This window comes from Miniopterus schreibersii, assembly GCF_964146895.1.
Source record: "Miniopterus schreibersii genome assembly, chromosome: 3".
NCBI lineage: Eukaryota > Metazoa > Chordata > Mammalia > Chiroptera > Miniopteridae > Miniopterus > Miniopterus schreibersii.
Genome location: NC_138103.1, coordinates 577,610 through 598,866, shown reverse-complemented (window position 1 = coordinate 598,866; position 21,257 = coordinate 577,610). Strand labels below are relative to the sequence as shown.

General features: G+C 53.2%; 1 protein-coding gene across 1 annotated transcript; it reads left to right on the top strand.

Annotated features, from left to right (window-relative positions):
* Positions 1-1,405: 1,405 nt before the first annotated feature.
* Positions 1,406-19,603, top strand: IL4R (interleukin 4 receptor). The gene is made up of 9 exons (XM_081132638.1): positions 1,406-1,478; positions 2,944-3,082; positions 4,464-4,615; positions 4,848-4,999; positions 10,144-10,300; positions 12,890-12,989; positions 14,775-14,853; positions 16,208-16,257; positions 17,089-19,603. The coding sequence occupies exons 1-9, from the start codon at positions 1,409-1,411 to the stop codon at positions 18,623-18,625; spliced, it is 2,436 nt and encodes an 811-aa protein (XP_080988764.1). The 5' UTR covers positions 1,406-1,408; the 3' UTR covers positions 18,626-19,603.
* The last annotated feature ends 1,654 nt before the right edge of the window (positions 19,604-21,257 follow it).

The following is a 21,257-nucleotide window of genomic DNA, read 5'->3' as shown; positions in this document are numbered from 1 at the left end:
CTGAAAGAAGATATACTAATATGTGAGTGGGGTTATTGCTGGGCCTTGTGATTTGGGGCATTTGAACTGTGTTTTCTCTTTGGGTGTCCGTACCTTCTAATTTTTATTCCCCGGTTATGTCTTGTGGTTAATACAATGACTTCAATGATATAAACTACAAAGCCTCAGCACATATAAAGGGCACTTACTTAGCTCGAATGTGCAAGCGCCAGCCATCTGGGCTTGGCTGACCTCCCGGGCTTACTAGTGCATCTGAGGTCAGCTCAGGTCAGCTGCCAGCCCTGCCGATGCGTGAGCTCACTCACAGAACAGGGGCAGCTGCCTGCTGCCTCGTGCAGAAGGAGACCATCCTCCAACAGGCTAGGCCAGGCATGTTCTCAAGGCAGTGGTTGTTCCAAAGCAGGCCTCTGCACGCCTTGCTTTGGCTAATATTCTGATGGTCAAAGCTAGTCACATGGTGAGCCCAGAGTCAAATTCAGGGAGAACACCCTGCCCAGAGTGGTGGGGGTGGGGGCGCCCTGCAACATTATATAGACACAGGAGTGAAGAATTGGGGCCATCAATGTAGTCAGTCTAACACACTCAACAGCATCATTTTTATTTTTTTTATTTTTAAATATGTTTTTATTGATTTTAGAGAGAGGAAGGGAGAGGGAGAGAGATAGAAACATCAATGATGAGAGAGTCAATGACTGGCTGCTTCCTGCATGCCCCTCACTGGGGTTTTGAGCCTGCAACCCCGGGCATGTGCCCTGACCAGGAATCGAACCACAATCTCCCGGATCACATGTCGATGCTCAAACACTGACCCATGCTGCCCAGGCAACAGCATCATTTTTGACAGTAGCCTAATACTTCATTGCATGGGTATATCATCATTTATTTGAACAGTAAGGTTCTGTAAGGTTGAACAGTCAGGTTAGAATTTCCAAACTATATTTCAAGGAATTGTAAATCCTTTAGGGGGTTAATTGGGGTTTTGACACACACACACAAAATGAAGGTTGGGTATGGAAATAAATTTGGTAATCATTGGGTTAAATGAAGAAAAATAAATTTCCTTACTACAGGACTTATCAGAACCTTTACATGCAAATATGCATTATGAAATTCCAAAACTCTGAGGGGTGCTTAAACTTAGGGATTTTTTCAAGAGGCATCTCTTGAGACAGGTGTTCCATTGCTCTCCCTCCAGGCTTTGTGCATCTGAGTTGGGTTTCATGATTATAAACAGATCTCTGATGAACACGGAGGGCTCATTGTTGCCAGAGATACAAATGGCCAGGGCATTTGTATCTGGAGTAATGTGAGTTCTGAAGGCTGCACTTGGGATGATGGGGATGGTGGTGACCATGAGTCAGCACTAACCTGGCCCACTTTCTCTCAGCAGGTGCCTTAAGATCTCCCAATGGAGTGGCTTGGCTCTAGGCTCCTGTTCCCTGTGAGCTGCCTGATCCTGGTGTGGGTGGCAGTCTCTGGTAAGTCACCGCCTCTCATTCATTCATGCATTCATTCACTCGGCAAACCTGAATGACTGTTTACCTGCCAGGCTCAATCAGTGAACAAAACAAAGATCCTGGCCTTGAAGAGATTACATTGTACTGGGAGGAGACCACCAATGACAGATGGTCCTAATTAGAAGTAAATTCTAAGGATTGTTAGAGGGTGATGGAAGCAGATAGTAGAGGACAGAGCAGGGAAGATTGGGGAAGCTGGGTGGAATGGAGGGTTGTAACTTAAAATATGTGCTCAGGGAAATCCTCATTGAGTGACAGGCAAGCAAAGACTTGAAGTAAGGGGGAGCTATGCAGATATCTGGGGAAGGAGCTGAGTGGAGGCCTGGGCTGAGAGCCTGCCTAGAGTGTTGGAGGAACCAAAGGAGGCTGGTATGGTGCTGGCGGACAGGGTGACCAAGTCAGGAAGGACCTCGCAGGGTTTGAGCAGAGCAGTGGCATGAACCTGTTAAATTAAAAGGGACCCCTTTGTCTGTAAGCAGAAGGGTGGAGGCCGGGAGGCCAGGGAAGAGGCGCCGCAGTAAGCTGGGTGGCTTGGCCCAGCAGAGGCGATGAGAGGGGACTGTCTTCCTGATCCTTCTGGGAGGGAGATTTGAAGACAGATTAGAATGAAGGGAGAGAGGTGTCAGGGATGACTCTGCGATTCTGACCTGAGCAACCAGGAAGGACACGGTTGTCATTTCTGAGGTGCAGAGGGATATGGGTTTGGGGAGCAGGGACTCAGATGAGGAGAGTTTGAGGTATTTATTAGATATCTCCTTGGCATGGTAAGTCCTCTATCCAGAGAGCAAGTGAAAGTTGAGGGCAGCTGTGATGGGGCCAGTGCTGGCCACTGCCCATCAGGTACTGGGTGGACTAGAGCTAGGCGATGGCTCTCAGAGAATTGGCAAACCCAGGAGACATCCTGCTGGGTTCAAGTCCAGCTCTGCCACTGACTGGCTGGGAGAAGCACCCCAACCTCTCATCCCGCCCTTGGATATTGGCCGAACCCAAAAAGAAGCCAGAGGACAAGAGCTCCTGGGTGACAAGACGGTGGGGGTCAGCCTCCTGAGCTCAGAGAGGGGTGCAGAATAGATGGGGCAGGAGCAGGCATAGGGCATACTGCTGCAGGGCAGATGCCCGTTGGCAGGTAGCACTCCTCAGACTTTTCCTTTAATCTGGCCAAGGGCAGGTAGGTGAGCTGCATGGCATAAAGGTGCATTTGGGGTATCCCCTCAATGGGCCCTGCACCCCAGCGTATTTCTTCAGCTTCAGGAATCACCTCAGTGCCAGCTGGGAGGCACATGACCAGTCCTGGGACTGTGGTTTCCTTGTTTTGTGATGGGCCCCTTGGTCCTGTTCGGGATAGTTTCTGCCCTGTCCTGGTGGCACACGTCCCCCTCTAGTTCGTTGGGCTCCGGCTGTTGAGAGCGCGCCCGTGTCTCCCCAGGGAGTGTTCAGGTCCAGCTTCGGCCCACCTGCTTCTCCGACTACCTCAGCACCTCCGCCTGTGAGTGGAGGATGGGCGGCCCCACCAACTGCAGCGCCGAGCTCCGCCTGACCTACCAGCTGGACTTTCCGGACTCCGAGTAAGCCTGTGGTGCAGCCAGGGGGGTCGGGAAGTTGACCCTGAGATTTGGCCTTGACCAGTGGTGCCCTGGAGTGCCAGGTGCTAAATGCGGTTCACTGTGCTTATTAGGCACAGGGTTAGAGCTGGGGCGCCGGGGTGCAGTGTGTGTGATACCCTGGGTGTGTCATGGAGCTCTGAGCACAGTGTCACCCAGGTGTGTGGCATGTGGATGTGGGCGGAATATTGGACCAGACCAGTGGTTCTCAAGCATTTGGTCTTGGGACTCTAGCACGCTTAAACATTAGTGAGGACCCCAAGAGCTTTTGTCTAGGTAGCCTGTAGCTATCGATATTTACCCTAGTAGGAATTAAACCAGAAAATTTAAATCACAACAGCACACAAGCCATCAGAGCAGTGACACCACACACACTATGCAGCCTCTAGAAAACTCTGTAGCGTGTGAGAGAGAGAGAGTCAAGTGGCAGGGAGTTTGACCTGTGGGTCCCCAGACCATACTCAGAGACCCGCAGACATGACCATTGTTTGGGGCACAGTGTTAGGGTGAGTTCCCCATGAAATGTGGAGTGCATGTTCCCTGTGGTTCACTGGGACAGTCCGTGTACACGGGGTGCCCAGGACATGATCAGGTGCTCAAGGCTCACAGGGCCAGGCCTCAGGCACAGCAGAAGGTAGACACACCGACGTTGGTGGCCGGCATTCGCGATGTGCTAAGGTGGACGCTCTGGGCTTCTGCATGTTAGGTATGAGGGCCTGGACCAGGGATGGAAAACTGCCCAGGAGCCACATTGGGCCCACCACCGATTTTATAAATAGAGTGCTGTTGGCACATGGCCACGCCCGTGTTGTTCCCATGTTGTGTACGGCTGCTTTTGTGCCTGCCTGCAGGGTTGTGCAATGGGGACAGAGATGTGTGGCTCTCAAAGCCCTGCATGCTTTCTGTCCAGCCCCCTACGGAAAACGCTTGCCGCCACGCCCAGCCCCCAGCCGCTGTTTGGGAAGCACGTTAGGACCCTGTGCGGGGCGCAGAGCGTGTGCCACAGTCGTGTGCACGGAGGTGTGCTACACATGTGCTGTTACAGATTCTTCAGTGCCACGGTCTTCCCTTTCACTGGCCTTTAGGGATGAGCTGAGTCCTGGGACCAAGGCCTCAGCCAGGGATGTGTCTGAGTCCATGTGGGTGTGGTGAGGGGCTGTGACCAGCAGGGAAGGCAGTCCTAGTCCTCTGTCCCCACCACACACCCTTACCACTCTGCTTCCGAGTCCCCTGATCTGGTCCTTGAGGCAGGTGACCAGGACCTGGAAGAGCATGTGGTTCCTGAGGCACATACGGGGGACACCCGTGTGTGCACGACCAGCCTCATGCAGCGCCCTGTCTGCAGAAACCTTACGTGCGTTCCTGAGAACAGGGATAGCATGGTATGCCTGTGCCACATGTTGATGGACGACGTGGCCAGTGTGGACATCTACCAGCTGGACCTGTGGGCTGGGCCACAGCAGTTGTGGAGTGGCACCTTCAGGCCCAGTGAGCATGGTGAGTGGGGCAGGGCAGGGTGGGGCGGGCGCTGGGGTGGGGAGGCAGGCTCCGTGTGGGGGAGATGGCCCAAGCAGCCTCTTACCTTTCCTTAAACTCAATGGGGCTCTTGCCTTTATCTGGGCCTTACATGGTACCTTACAAATGTACACAGAGGTGGTGTTGAGTAAAAACCTCAGTGGCCCAGGGTCCACCCGCTGATGAGCCCTCACCAGACCTGGCTTCTCCACAGTGAAACCCAGGGCCCCTGGAAACCTCACGGTTGATGACAGCATCTCTGGCATGTGGCAGCTGACCTGGAGCAGCCCATACCCTTCCGAGAGTTTCCTGCACTCCGAGCTCTCCTATCTAGTCAACATTTCAAATGAAGATGACCCCACGGAGGTGAGTGGGCACTGTGGAGGTTCTGGCCCCAGGGTGGGAGACGACTCCCGGGCCCTGGAGTCCCTGCTTCTGTCCCTCTACTGCTTGCCCAGTACCCAGTGTGCAGAGAAGGGATGTGATTTTGGGGCCCTGTTCCTCCCTGTAAAGAAGGCTCTGGGCCACGGCTGTGTGTCCCAGGGGCCTGGAGGGATAGTGAAATTTCGGGAACACACTTAAATGACTGAGTCCCACTGTGAAACCCTCAGTCAGCATCATCTCCCTCCCGACCCTGACTGATCAAGAAAGCCGTCTCTGCTGAGTGGAGCTGATGGGCTCACTAACCCTTTCTTGTAACAGAGAGGAGGCCAGGTCTCAAAGCCCTCCCCCAGGAGTAGGTGCAGCCATAATTCAGTGCTGTTGCTGGTCTCACTGTGATTGCTTTCATGTGACACTCGTGGCATCGGGTACTTGCTTTCCAGGCCCAGCAGAGACAGCGGCTCCTTTCTAAATGAGCTCAGACACCTCACAGGCAGCACTGATCTATCATCAGGCAGATACTGGCAGGCTGCACACAATGAGGGCGTGATGAGGGTGGGTGGGCACAGTGCCGTCACGTTTGCCCCTCAGACATTCCCACTAGAGGGCTGTCTGCACAGCACAGGCCCGGCATCCCCCAGAACTGAGTTCCAATACCTGCCCTGCCGCTTGCCCACTGCGTGATCTCCAGCATGCCACTTAACCTCCTTGTGCCTCAGTTTACTCATCTGTACCATGGGGATAACCAGAGTAGCATCCCATAGGGCTATTGAGAGCACAAAGTGGGTGACACAGACGAGCTCCCACGACCAGCACAAAGCATGTTACGAACATCCTCCGTCTTTCCTTCCGAGTGCCACAGGCCTTGGGAACCCCCATCCGCCTCGCCCTCCCATGCCCTGGCCTGGAACTCTCTCCTGCAGAGTGGCCGAGGGCCTGTGCTGAGCTGCACCGGCGTCCTGGACCCAGGCTGGCCGCCTTGGCGGCCGGGCATAGCCTCAGGCATATGAAGCTCCCAGCTCGGCTTCTGTTGCTGCTGCTTCTCCTCCTGACCAAGCCGGGGAGCTGGTGGTGACGATTTCCATCTCTCAGGCATGGCTCCTCCTTGGCCCTGGGCCAGGAGGTGGGTAGGAGCAGGAATGGGGCGCACACAGTGCGAGGCTCAGAGAGCAGTTGGGGAGAGGGGGTCGCACAGACGCCAAGGAAAGAGGCAGGTCTGGCTTTGTCCCTTAGTCTTCCCATGTCCTGGGCCTGTTCAGGGTATAGCCTGGAGGAGAGAGAAGGCTCCAAAGAATTTACTTATTTGTTCATCATGGCTGGACCCAGGTCCCAGGAATCTCCCCATCGCTCTGCCCCGCTTTACTCCTCATTGGCTCCGTTTTCAGGCAGGTTCTTCCCTCACGTGGCCGACATGCCCACAAGCAGCTCCAAGTGTAGGTCCCAGAGCTGCAGTGGGAAAAGTTTTCCTTTCCAGATAATTCTCAATAAAACTCCTGGGACCAGTGCGATGCTTACTTGCCTGGCTTGGGTCCTTGGGCCAATCTGAACCTGTCATAGGCTGTGGGCAGGAGAGAGGGTGCTGGTGCCCTGCTCTGATCAGCCAGGGGTGAGTCACATGCCCACCTCCGAAGCTCCAGGTGGAGTCAGTTCCACCCAAGCCAGATGGGCTGAGAATCGGGAGGTGGCTCCCCTCAAGGAGACCCTGGGGATGGGGAAACAGGGTCTGGGCTGGCTGAAACGCAGCCCGGTTTAGGACCTAACACCAGACTCCAGCCAGTGGATAGAGTTGGTCAGCATGCCCAGGCTGTGGCTCAGTGGGCATGCAGGTGCTGGGGCTGCCCCATCTCAGAAATCCAGGTCCAACTTCTCTTGTTGGTGGGGCAGAGGCTACTGAGACACCCCTCCCCCATGTCTCCTTCCCAAGGTCAGAGCTGGGCCTGGGGAATGCCTCTCATTAGTCACTGGCCAGAGCTGGTCACATGTTCCTCTCTAACCAATCACAGGGTAGGAACAGAGTGGCTAGGATGGGTTTAGACCAGCAGTTTTCAGCCGTTTCATCTCATGGCACACATAAACTAATTACTAAAATTCTGCAGGCACACCAAAGAATATATTATGTTTTTTTCCAGTCTGACAAAAAAATAGGTATAATTTTGATTGATTTACAAAAAAAATAAAATAATACTAATTACCTACCCTTTTTACTCCAAAGTGACTTTTTTAAAAATCAGGTGCCTATACTTGTATATAAGGATTTCTGGTACCAAGAATTAACCAATCAGACATAACCTTATTGTGCAACATGACCAATAAGATGTATCTCTATTATATGACCTACGTATTTATGGTTCAAGACAGGCGTTCCCACCAGATGGCTATTGTGTAGGCTGTTGTCATTTTTTATTTGACAACCTTAGGGGAAAGAGGTCAGTGCCCCTACTAAATAGTCAAGTGTTGCAGGTTTTAAACATTCTAGTGGCTCATTGGTTGAAAACCACTGGTTTAGACCAATGAGGAGTAACCCTAGAGCTGGGGGCAGAGGCTAACCTACTGTGGGCTTTGGGTACCTCACCCCAATGGCATAGATTTTGGGCAGCTGTCCAGCCATATTTGCTACAGTATTGCAGACACCCACTGTGGTCAGACTGAGAGATACTGGAAGCTTGCTGTGGGACTTTGGAAAGGGAGCTACTCTTTGTCCTGATGATTTCTAGATAAGGTTCTATAATGGAGATGGAATTTTGGCCTGGGCACTGAATGATGAATAGGAGTACTCTGGACAGGTAAGGAAGGGAAGGGTAGGCCAGGCGGACGGAATTACATGCGCAAAGGCTCAGAGGTATGAAAATTTGTGGCATATCTGAGGATTATGGGGCTGTGGGCGTGTGTGGAGTGAAAAAATCAGAAAACAAGGCCAAAGGTCCATTCAGGGTCATGAATGCCGTGCTCACGGCCACAGGGGTTAGCATTTCTTGTGTGCCTATTATGTACCACTCACAACATATGTTATCACTGGTGGTTGTGAGAGCCCAGCAGGTGGAAAGGGTGTTTGTCTCTCCATTTTAGTGATGAGGAACTGAGGCCGGGACAGGCGGCCTGGCTCACCCAGAGTCCTGCAGCTGGGGGCAGAGCTGGAATTTGAAGCCAGGATTTAAACTCCGGAGCCTGTGCTCTTTCTTCTTCCCAGATCTTCCTCTCAGAGGTTGTCTTCCAAACAGCTGGGAGTGCCGCCCTGTCCCAGCCTGGACGCCACAGCTCCCACCTCCCCTCACTCTGCTGCAAAGTTCTGGCTCCGCCAGCTCCCAGCAGCCTGTTGAGGTTTTCCTTCCTCATTGTGCAGCCTCTCAGCTCACTCGACACAAGACGTTTTCCCTAGCATGTCAGCCTCAAGCAGAAGCAGAGCTGCCCGCAGCTGGCAAGGGGCCGCAGGGCCAGAGGAGGAGGGAGAGCTGCCAAGGGGGACCCCGCGGGGAGACGAGCCCCAGGCAGAGGGCTTGGGCCACTCACTTGCTGGCAGAATTGATCTGAACACAGATTTTGTTTCATTTTTTAAAGTTTATTCTTTAATAAAAGTAATATTTACATGAAGCCATAATTTCATAATGGTACAAAGGGACTTAGTATGGAAATGTGTTTCTCTCCCAACACCAACCTCAGCCTCCAGTTCCTCTTCCCAGAAGCTGACCACTGCTCTGTCTCTTGCCAGGAGGGGACAGAGGCAGGTAGAGGGTGTGAGGCGCGTGTCTCCTTCCAGAGAGAGTATATGCTTATGCAGCTAACATGTCTGTTCATTCCTCACTACGTCCATTGCTACATAATATCAACAGTACATATTTATTGCCCCACAGTTTCTGGGGGTCAGGAGTCTGGGCACAGCTCCACTGGGTCCGCAGCTGCAACTGAGGAGTTGGCCAGGGCTGTGGTCTCACCTGAGGCTCAACTAGGGAAGGATCACTCCCAGGCTCCTGTGGTGTTGGCAGCAATCCGTTTCCTGGGGGCTCTCGGACTGAGAGCCTCAGGTCCTCGCTGGCCCTCGGCAGGAGGCCACCCTCCACGCCTTCCCCCGTGGCCTCCTCCACGCCAGTGAGTGAGAGAGACCAAGACCTCGCCAGTCGGAATGACGGTCTTACTTGATGTAATCACATGTGTGTAGTCTCGCACACCCATCACCTTTGCATGTTCTGTCAGTGAGAAACAAGTCACAGGCCCTGCCCATGCCGCACGAGGAGACGACACAAGGTGCAGATCCCAAGGGCCCTCTCAGTCGGTCTGCCACCATTTTTTAAGCACAAAAAACAGAAGATAACACATACTAATTGTCATCTTACCTTTTCCACTTAACAACAGATCCTGGAATTCTCTTCCCAGTCGGGGTTGGGTTGGGCGGAGCTGAGATGCAAGGCCAGTGAGTTTGGCCTCGACTGTGAGGCTCTAGAGAGCCTGTGAAGGAGAGAGAGGGGTGCAGTGACTGTTGTGCTTCAGAAAGATCACTCGCATGCTCCCTGGGTGCCAGGCCCTGCCCTGAGTGCTTGCCTGCATTAACCCATTTAATCCTCACAGCAGCCCTGGGAGGCAGGCGCTTCTATTGTTGCCATTTTACAGAAGAGGACATCAAGGTCCAGAGAGGTTATGTCACTTATCTAAGGTCACGGCCCAAAAGTGACAGTAGGAACACTTACCCTCAGTTTAAAGATGAGGAGACTAAACTCAGAAAGGCTCATTGACTTGCCCCAGTCACATCACATGGCTGCTCAGTGAGGTGGGGTAAGGGCCCATTTCTTGACCCGTGTCATGCGAGTCTGGTCAGTTTTGGAGGTAGCAAACAATGCCTGAGTTGGAAGAACAACCAAATACCCCAGCTGGTGGCTCTTTTTATTTTTTCTTAATTGATTTTAGAGAGAGAGAAACATCAATTTGTTGTTCCACTTATTCATACATTCATTGGTTGATGCTTATATGTGCCCTGACCAGGGATTCAAACTGCAACCTTGGAGTATGGGGACAATGCTCTAACCACTCTGGCTGGTGGCTCTCAAGCACTGTGGAGTCAGCTAGGGACACTAGCCAGAGTGGGAGCTGGTACTCCCTCCCCGCAGCTGGTGCAGTGATGTCTTCCTTTCCTCCACCAGTTCATAGTCTACAATGTGACCTACATGGAGCCCACCCTCCGCCTCCCAGCCAGCACCTTAAAGCCCGGGGCTTCCTACAGTGCACGGGTGAGGGCCTGGGCCCAGAGCTACAACAGCACGTGGAGTGAGTGGAGCCCCAGCGTCAAGTGGCTTAACTGTGAGTGTCTGTTGTGAATCCTGAGCACTTAGAATCTCTCCTCCCCACTTTCACTCTGTGGCCAGGCACTTGCGCCGGCCCAGCACCTGGGTTTCCACGTCCAGGACGCTCTGCTGCAGTACAGGCTGACACGGCGCACCGGCCAGGCAGGCACGAGGTCCCTGCGCTAACCCTGTGCGAGTGTATTTCTTGCTTGGGTAACAGTCCAACATGAACCTTGCTGGTCTGTGGGTGGTTTTCCTGCGTCGCCCCATCATTCTCAGGATAAGGATATTAACTTTTTTGTATCACGGGCCCTTTGACAGCCTGGTGAAGCTTGTGGACCCCATTCTGAATAATGTTTTTAAATGTATAAAATAAAATACATACGATTACAGGGGAACCAATTTTATTGAAATGCACTTATAAAAATATTTTAAATATATTTGTTATCTGGGAATATATGCTTCTCTATTAACACATGAGATACAAGAGCTAATGGTAGTTTCGTAAGTGCTGTAATTTCAAAGTTGATGAGCACAGTGACATTTCACCATCTGGCAGCTGTAAGTGACAGGAGAATAGCTGTGATTTCTGTTGGCAGCTGACTGACTGATGCTGTTCTCACTGTGATTTTCTCCCTCCATTCCTAATGGGAAGAAATGCTAGGTTAGTGAAAGTAAGGATGTCATTTCTTTCCCATCCAATTCTAGACCTCTGAATTCTGTCTGCAACCTTGTTGGAAGTCTGTGGACCCCAGGTTAAGAATCTCTAAGGGCCCTGCCATTGTCTGCATCCAGCCAGCAGAAGGGGAATGAGAGCAGGGTAACCAAAACTTACCCTGCTTCTTAAAAGCCATAGCCTGGAAGCGAAGCACATCACTGTCTCTTAAGTTCTGTTGGTGAAACTGGCCACGTATAGCTGCAAGGGATTCTGGGAAATGTAGTCCCTCACGTGTAGCTATCCCCCAAACAACTCTGCAACTTGATCATGTGGCTTTTGCACTAGAAATGTTGAATTATCTCCCATAAAATAAAGTCTTACAAGTGGACCTTCCCGGTTCATACAGCAGCTCAGGGATGTCTCCCCTTCTTGCCTTTCTTTTCTCTGCCATCCTTAGCTTGGCAGTGTTTTATCTTTAGACTTGACACCTCATGGCCCCAAGTTGGCTGCTGCACACCCCCCCCAGACCCCAAGGACCACAGGAGATGAAAGGCTGCCACAAGACAATGCACCTCGCACATTTCTCTTTTGTCAGGAAGCAAAATAATCTTTCTGGAAGCTTCCCTAGCAGACTTTCCCTTGCATCTCATTGTCCAGGGCTGTCACACAGCCCCTCTCCATTGCAGTGGAGGCTAGAAACTCACATGTCTGGAGAGAGGACTAAGACGGTCACAACTGGCCCAAACCTCAGGGTGGGCACACTGCCACCTGGCAAAGACGAGGGGGAGACAGGGGAGAGACAACTGCTTCAGGCACAGTGGGGAGGAGGGGGGCTGTTCACATTCACTGAAAGAAGGATTCTTCAGAGTGCTGGGCACAGTGTGCTTGGCAGGGACTTCGACCCCACCCACCACACATCCCTCTCAGCATCCCTTGCCTGTTCTGTGGATGTCTCTTCACCCACCTGTCTCCCATGCTGGGCTGTGAGCTCCATGGGTAGTGTCTGTTTCTCCAGTGCCCAGAATGCCAGCCACACAGTAAGTGTTTGAGAAAGTTTTGTTGAATTGATTTGGTTCTACCACTGACCTGGGGAAGGGAAGGGAAAGGAAGGGAAGAGAAATAGCTTATATGGAACATACACAATGTACTGAACACATTCATTATTTCCACAGGTATTTATTGAACTCCTACTATGTGCCTGGCCCCGTGCTAGACACTGGGGAATCAGCAGTGAACAAAACAGACAAAAATCCCTGCTCTTGTGGAACTGGCATTTGGGGTGGGGGGAGACAGAAAATAAACCAGTAAACAAAAAAGGAAATCAGGTAGCTCTAGATCCAGATGGTAGTAAGTCTGGAAAACAGTAAAGCAGGGTAGGGGGATGGAGCGATGAGAGGGGCAACAGTAGAGAGAGTGGGGGAGAATTTGGAGCTGGCGAGGAGTCAGCTGTGCGAAGGTGGTAACAGCAGGTGCTCATGGCCGCGCAGGCACTGTTATGAGCACGGTAGACAGTAAATCATGTCACCCTCACAACCCTCTGTGGGGTGAGTGCCATTGTTAACCCCATTGCAGCAGTGAGGAAACCGAGGCACAGAGAGTGTGAGGGATGTGTACTGGGTCACCAGTGAGGATATGGCAGGGCTTTGCGCTCAGGTAGCCCAGGTCCAGAGTTACTGCCCTTGACCTCTGTGCTCAGGAAAGAGAGTAGCAGGCTCACGACCTTGAGCTGGCACTGAGCTCTGGAGGAGCAGGGGACAGCGAGGAGGCCAGAGTGGTGAGGGCTCAGTGTGCAAGGGGTAGGGGAGAGGGGAGGCAGGAGGGCTTGGTGGTGGCCAGACCACACAGGGCCTGGGAGACGCTTTCCTGAGGCACTGGTCTCCAGCTCTGGGAAATGGACACCAGGATGCACTTAGCATATGCAGGCTCATGACTTCCCTCCCACTCCAGACTACACGTGGCCCTGGGAGCAACGCCTCCCACTCACCGTCAGTATCGCCTGCATTGTCATCCTGGTCATCTGCCTGCCCTGCTATTTCGGCATTGTCAAGTGAGTCCTGGGCCAGCCCTTTGGGATGCGGAGTGGGCAGGAATCCCTCCTCTCTGTCAGCTTGTAGCCCTCTGTTCAACAATAAATGTTTATTGAGCAGCTACTATGTGGGAGGCCCTGAGGCCACAGCTGAAACAAAACCAACAGGGACTCTACTCCTGTGGGAGACAGATGTCAGGTCGACAAATAAGCACGGACTTTTCCACAGTGATCCATGCACTGAAGGAAATAAACCCGGGCGAAGGACAGAAATGTTCCAGGGTGCTGTGCTAGGTAGGGAGGAGGTGATATTTGAGCTGAGACCTGACTGGGGGAATGAGCTGGCCAGGGTAAACTGGGGGAAGGGCCTTCCCTTGGTAAAGGGAGATGGATCATGCCCAGGGTATAGTCCAGATAGTTGGAGGCATGTGACATTAGACCAAGGAATGCTAGACGATTGCCCTGACAGAGTTAGAAGACCTGGGAGGTTGGTAGTTGTGTGACCGGCAACCTTGGGTTCCTCCTTTGCAGGCTGAGATACAGTGAGAACATATTTCGTCAGTCCTGAGAGTCCTAAGAGAGTCTCGGATTACAGTGGGTTGGAGGTAGAAGGAGCCTGGTTTCCAGTGAGTTTGAGCCCTGGACACATGGTGTTTTAGAGTCTCGGTTCTCCCATCTCTGAAATGGGACTAGCAAGCCCTGCCTCACCACGTAAGGATTAGTGATGGCTGAGGACTGACTGAGTGAATGTCCTGCACTTTGCTGGCTCAGAGGGGTGAAGGGACAGCTGGCAGGCAGAAGAGTGCAGGGATTGCAAGTTTTCCTCTGCACCCTAGGCTGGTCTTTTTCCCTTCTCTGAGCCTCAGTTTCCCCATCACCTGTCCTTCCCAGCCCCACTCACTGTGTCCGGCACTCCAACCTTCTTGCTGTTCTTTGAATGCACTAAGCAAGTTCCCTCCGAGCCTTTGCACTCACTGTACGCCTGTGTGGAAAGCCCTTGCCCCAGGCATCTCCATGGCTTGCTCCTCTCCCACCTTCAGTTGCCACTCAGAGGTCACCTCCTCAGGGAGGCCTTCCTGGATCACACATTCTATTCCTCTTTATTCCCTTCTTTATTTTTTTTCATGGCACTTAATCCCATAATTAATGTCATCTAATCATTTCTGTATCTGTTTGTCTCCTATTCTAGAAGGTCAGCTCTGTGAGGGCAGGGCTTCTGTTTGTCTTGTTCACTGTTGTGTCCCTGAGACCTGGCACAGTGAGTGGTACAAAGTAGGTGCTCAGTAAGGACAGGCTGACTGAGTGGAGTCAGCGGAGCCTAATCCAGGGGTAATCTGAGGACCTTTCCTCTCAGAGCTGACACTCCATAGCTCCAGGCTGACCCAGGGAGAGAGAAGGAATATATTTTTCCCTGGGTTTCCTCAGCTTCTCAGGCCACTCCAGGCCTCTTCTTGGCACCTTACTCTTGGCTGCTCCATGGAGGGGACTGTTGATGGGCACCCAGAATTCTCTGCATCTTGAGTCTCTCCTGCCTCCCTGGGCTTGTTCCCACTGCGGACAGAGGTGGTGCATCGGGAACTCCATTCTGGGTAGCAGAATGCTGGAGCACGAACCTGCTCTTCTGCCAGCCAGCTGTCCCTTTACCCCTCTGGTCCTCGGTCTGCTCATCTGCAAATGGGGTTGACAGTAGAGCCTGTTTCATGGGCTTAGGGTGAGACATCCAACACCGATGAACATGGTCCCTGGCCCCTAGGAAGTATTGACAACTGTGGAAGGAGAGACCAACACGTTTGACTTTCTTTTCAGGATTAAGAAAGAATGGTGGGACCAAATTCCCAACCCGGCCCACAGCCCCCTCGTGGCTATTGTCATCCAGGAGTCTCAGGTAGGAGAGTTGGTCTGTTCGGGTGCTTCGGACTGCAGGCATCAGGAAATGGGATTCAGATGCCTGGATGTTAAGGACACTCATTGGCTTTGGAATTGCCCCTGAGCCTTCAGGAGGCCCTCGGGGCAGGTAGATTCAGCAGCTCAGTGTGGTCACAGAAGCCCAGAGGCTTCCTGCCCCTCCCCTCAGCTTTCATGGCCACTTTTTCAGTCTTCGGTAGGTTCCCTCCCTTGGGAGGAGATGACCCCTGAGATCATCTGCCTATCATCTCCTGGGGACGTACCTGTACCAAGGCAGGAGGCCAGAAAGCAAGGGAGAGGGGGGGACACAATTCCTGTGTCTTCCTCTTATACCAGGAAACTGCCACCAAAGCGCCCACAAATCTCTCCTCCTTTCTCATTGGCCTGAACTGCATCACATGCTCTTTCCTAAACCATTCACCTGTAAGGAGTGGGAATACCTCAAGACCAGCCAGGTGGTGGGGCCAGCTCCCCTGTGGGACCAGCCAGGTGGCCAGCCCTGAGCAAGGGGTGGGGCGATCTTCCCCAGTGCTCTGGCCACGTGTGGTCTGCTTGAGGTAATCGGGGTTCTCTTGAAAAGAGGGAGTAGGGGTGCAGGTCCTGTCTAGAAGGTCTGAGTGTTCTCAGGTCTCCAGGTACCCTCTGGCAGGCTCTGGAGTCTGGTGGTGCTGACTTTGAACCCTGGCTCTGCCACTCACCTGCAGAGTGGACTTGAGCAGGTGGCTTAACTTCTCTGAGCCTCAGTTTTCTTGTGTGGGTTGTAGTGTGTATATAACAGGCTGACATTGGAATTCACTGAGGCAATACATATAAAGTGCATATGACAGGGTCCTGCACACAGTCGGTGTCCTTTATGTATCAGTCAGCTGCTGTGTAGCAAATTATCCCGAAACCTGGTTGAAACAGCAGCCATTTCTGTAGCTGCTGCTTCTGCAGGTCGCTCAGCAGTGGGGTTGGGTAGGGGTCTGGGCTGGACCGGGCAGCTCTTCTCTGAGCTGGGTCATCCCCAGTGGCTTCCCTCACAGCTGTCTGACTCACCTGGGCAATGGAGGTGACTAAGCCACGTCTCACCCTCCAGAGGCAGGTCCATTGGCACAGTGTCACTCCTGCCACATTCTGTTCGCCAAAGCAAGTCACACGGCCAGTCCAGATTCAGGGGCTGAGAGGAGCTGCATATGACAGTGACCGTTTTTGCCATCAGCCACAGCAACTTATTAGGGTGACCTCAGACCTGTGTGACATCAAGGCCTACGGTCTTCCCATGGCAAATACTGAGTATCCCTCTGTCCGGGAAGGCCTCTCCACCCTGTTCATTGGCTGTCTCTGTGTTGCAGGCGTCACCGTGGGGAAAGAGGTCCGGAGGCCAGGAACCAGCCAACTGCCCGTATGTATATGAACTTCAGTCGTAGACTATGTGGTTTTGGAAGGGGGTGAAACTGGTGCAGTAGGCCCCACCTTGAGAGTGGGGTCCCACTCCCCCCTCCATGTCTGCCTTCTCTTCCTTGGCATTCAGCACTTTCCCTTCGAAGGGTAGCAGGAGGAGGAGTTGTCTGGGTAGGTGGGCTGCTGGCTGAGCCCCCTGAATTTCCCTGGGTGGGTCAGGCTCGTGTTGAACCCCTTGGGAGTGCACAGTCTGGCCTGAGCAAGGCTCGTAGAGTTGACTACCGGGGCAGCTGTGCCAGTTGTTGTAATGCTGACATAATTGTGTACTGGTCTGCAAACACCACTATCCTAAACCTTTGAGTGTGCCACCATCACGTTAGCCTCCTTAGCTCCTCCCTCAGGGCCTCCTGGGCCTCCCCACAGTGCAGTAACTAAAGGGTTTAGACCTGGCACAGCAGGGGACTTCAGGACACTGGGAGCCCTAGGACCCTGCAGCCATCCTACCTGCTTAATCCTTGTGCTGTGTGTTGATACATATTTTAAATACTATCATCCCTGACAAAGACTTTTATTTATTCAATAGGCTGAGTTTGTAGTAGATACCAGGTTATATGCTAAGCTCCAAACATCCCAAAGGAATACAGGGGCCCTGCCTTCAAGGAGCTCCCAGAATAGTAGTGGAATAGACTGACAGATTATTGATTTTAAAATCAGGAAGCGTGTCTCCAATAGGTAGACATCAGTCCAGGGTGACTTCAAGCTGGGTTTTGAAGGATGAATAGGAATTTTTCAAGGGGAGACTCTGAACCCTGACCACACTTTGCTTTTACAGACCCTGGAAGACTTGTCTGGCTAAGCTCCTGCCCTGTTTGCTGGAGCATGGAGTGGGCAAGGATGACAGTTCCTCCAGGGCTGCGAGGAGCGGGCCTGTCCAGGGTCCTGGAGGACCAGCGTGGCACCCTGTGGAGGTCAGCAGGACGGTCCTCTGGCCAGAGAGCATCAGCGTGGTGAAGTGCGTGGAGCTGTTAGAGGCCGCGGTGGAGAGTGAGGAGGAAGCGGGCGAAGGTAGAGGGAGCCTCTGCCCCTCTCCTGAGAGCAGCGGGGGCGGCTTCCAGGAGGGCAGGGCGGGCATCGCGGCCCGGCTGGCAGAGAGCCTGTTCCTGGACCTTCTCGGGGGTGAGGATGGCGGCTTTTGCCCGCCGGGCTTCGGGGAGCCCTGCCCTCTTCCACCTTCAGGAAGTGTGAGTGCGCAAATGCCTTGGGCTGAGGTACCAAGTGAGGAGCCCCAGGAGGCATCACTTCAGGAGGGGAAGCAGCCTCCTGGCCCAGCCACTCTGACGCAGAGCCCAGACTGCCCGGCTGGCACGGAGCTGCCCGCTGCCGGCATCACAGACAACCCCGCTTACCGCAGCTTCGGCACCCTGCCGAGCCAGTCCTCGGGTCCTGGAGAGCTTGACTCAGACCCACAGCTGGCCCAGTACCTGGGCGATGGGGACCCTCACATCCTCTCTGCTCCCCAGCCCTCTGAGCCGCCCACTGCACTCCAGCCTGAGCCAGAAACCTGGGAGCAGGCCCTCCGCCGGAGCGTCCTGCAGCACAGGGCAGCCACAGCCCCCGCCTCGGCCCCCACCGGCGGCTACAGGCAGTTCGTGCCCGCGGTGAAGCAGGGCTGCGCCCAGGGCAGTGCAGCGGAGGGCTTCGGCCCTTCTGGAGAGGCTGGGTACAAGGCCTTCTCCAGCCCGCTCCCCAGCGGTGCCATCTGCCCAGGGACATCTGGGGTTGAGGCCAGCAGTGGGGAGGGATGCTACAGGCCCTTCCAGAGCTTCACTTCTGGCTTTCCTGGGGTTCCCACCTCAGTCCCCCTGTTCACCTTTGGACTGGACATGGAGCCTCCTCACAGCCCTCAGAACTCACTCCTCCCCAGCAGCTCCCCAGAGTGCCTCGGTCTGGAGACAGTGGCAAAGGGAGAGGACAGCCAGAAACACCCACTCTCCCTGGAGCAGGCCACAGACCCCCTCAGGGATGACCTGGGCAGTGGCATCGTCTACTCAGCCCTCAACTGCCACCTGTGTGGCCACCTGAAGCAACGTCACGGCCAGGAGGAGTGTGACGAGGCCCACATTGTGGCCACCCCCTGCTGTGGCTGCCGTTGTGGAGACAGGTCCGAGCCCCCAGCAAACCCCCTGTCAGGTGGGGTTCCACTGGAGGTCAGCCTCCCTCCGGCCTCCCTGGTACCCTTGGGTGTCTCAGAGGAGGGCAAGTCCTCTCTGTTCTTCCAGCCTGGCCCCAGCAATGCTCAGAGCTCAAGCCAGACCCCCCAAATGGTGGCCACGCTCTCCACAGGGCCCACACGCATAAGTGCTTCCTAGGTGTGTGCTCTCTCTTTGCTGTGTGTGCCTTACCCATGCCTGCAAAATGCCTCCCCATGGAAGGAAACCAGGCTGGTGAATTTCCCAAAGACTCCAAGAGCCTTGGTATGAAGTGAAATTGTCTTACATTGGGGCTACAGAGACTGGATGCCCCTGTTCTCAACATTGACCAGAGCTCAGCACATGCCATGGGAGGGATGCGCAATGGGCAGCTATGCCCAGCAGTCACCTGCAAGGATCGGGAGGTTCCTGGGCACCTTGGCTTATGAATAAGCCATTGGCCACTTGATTAGTCCACAGCTTCTCCAGTGTACTGTCCCTGTCATGTCCCCCCCCCATGCATGTTTTGTCCACCTAGTCAGTCGGTTGCCCACGTCTTGCCCAGTTCTGGGACTAGCTGCTGCCTGGATTTGACATTGAGCCTAAAACCTCACCAAGCCATCAGAGGAGCATTGGGAGGCCTTGGGAAACTGATGGGAAATTGAGGTCCTGGGAGGAACCCATTCATTCAGCAGAGCTTCAGTAGGTCGACACGGGGAGCAGGATCTGGGCTGGGAGGGGAGCTCAGTCCAGTGGGGGTAACAGCAGCACGCGAAAAGTCGTGATTGCCAAGCAGTAACAACTGCTGTCAGATTCCTACACAACTGTAAGGCTGGGGCTCCTGTGAAGCATGAGATCCCCAGAATAAACACACCCAGCTACCTTGGGGCCGGTCTGTGCCCCCATGGACACCACTGCTGGCAGCCACAGAGACCAGAGAGAGAGCTTCACGCCTGAGACGGCTGAGCTGGGCATTCCAGACACCAACACCAGGCACGTTCACCTGCACGCTGGCCCAGACCTCAGCTTAAGTAATATCGTTTGTATGCGTCTCAAAGATTGTTTTAAACCCGGCATTTGTATTTGCTGAGGAGGGTGGAAGGGGAGGGGCTGGAGTTTTATATGAATAAAGGTTCTTCATCTCTTTTTTTACTTATGAAACAAACATACTGCCACTGTGAGTACTTTATCTTTATTAACTCATTGAATCCAGACAGGGATTCAAGTGCAATGAGTTTATTTAGGAGGTGACCCTGTTACCGGACTGGTATATAATCAGCCAACTGGCAAGGGGTGGTGAGAGCAGAATGTCCAGGGAGACTGACTGTTCTCCCATTATTTGCCGGCAATAATGGAACAAACACTCACATGATTCAACCCTGTCTCGGCTAAATCTGGCTCAAGTAGTGACAGGTCGCCTTAGACCCCTTGTATCTGGTTTCAAGGCAGGGCTGCTGTTAGCTCACTGGGAAGTCAGAGAAAAGGGGGTCTTGGAGACAAGATCAGGGGGTGAGCCCGGGTCGAGCTGCCACTGCCCACTGCTTCCCTGGCTGCAAGTCTCATGGGGACCTTAGAAATTAGAAAGAAATAAGAAGTTCATGCCTGGGGAGGGGCATGGGCATGCTGTAGAGCGAGCCCACATTGAGTCTTCGTCCTTCGGGCTTTTTATCCATTTTTTTCCTCTGTAGGCAGGAATCTTAGGGGAGGGTTTCAGTAGAATATTCAACAGCTTTCCAGGCATATTTTTAAATATGCTGATGCATTAAAATGAGTGTATAGGGGAGTTTTGGGTAATTTTTTGGTCTGCTTTACTATTTTATTTTGGGTCTGTCTGGCTTTAGTGGGGTTTTTGTTATCTGTTCACAACTTCATCTGTCCTTGGGTTTAGCTGCACAAATGGCATTAATTGGGTCTCTGTTCTCTATTTCCCAGGCCAGGGCGATTTAAGCCATGTGTTCTCTGGTTAGGGAGAAGGGTATGAACCATTTGCTCTCAGATGTCCTTGGTAGGGGAAGATAAGACCTTGCAGTTCACAAGCTGGCTGCAAGCTGCCCAGGCTGTTTGGCCTTGTTTAATTTTCTTTCTCAGTTTCCCTATTCCACTTGCCCAGGGATTTTCCTAGCTTCTTACTATCCTGCTACAATCCCAGGAAAGCCTCCTTGTGGAGTGGGGCAGTGAGGCAGGGAAGGGCAGGAGGCAATAAAGAGTGTATTATCAAACAGAGTGCCAGCATGGGCAACTGACCCTAATCCTGCCTGCCCAGATCTTTGGAAAGCCATGCACAGTGCATGCCTAGAGGTCTCCGTGCAAAGGCAGGGGGGGAGCTGGGGTGTTCACCCACCAGCTCCCTTATTGTTAGAGGGCCACTTCCAGGGCCACCAGCAGCTGCTGCTACACTTTGCCAAGGTACTCAGCTAGTTAGTAGCAGGTCCATAGGGGAACCCAGGCAGTGTCTGTCACCCCAACTCTCTGCAGGTGATCTGTTCTGGACATCCAGGTAGGTGGCTTGATTGAATGGGCCTGAGATGGCCAGGCAGGGGATCTTAAACTCCTATGTCTGTGATTACTCTGTCTCTCTCTCTCACACTTGCAAAATGAGGAGCTTGGCTGTTTGGGGTTCCTTCCTGCTCTGGCATTCTACACAGTGCTTTAGAGGTGACAGGGAGCTCGCTACCTTACATGCAGCCTGATGTTTGTTGAAAGTGTCTCCTTTGTGCTGAGCCCAAAGCTATCTCTTTAGCTGCTGGAGTCACCCCCACCTCAACACACACACACACAGTTTAAGACGGGGAAACTTACTCTAAAGAGGAAA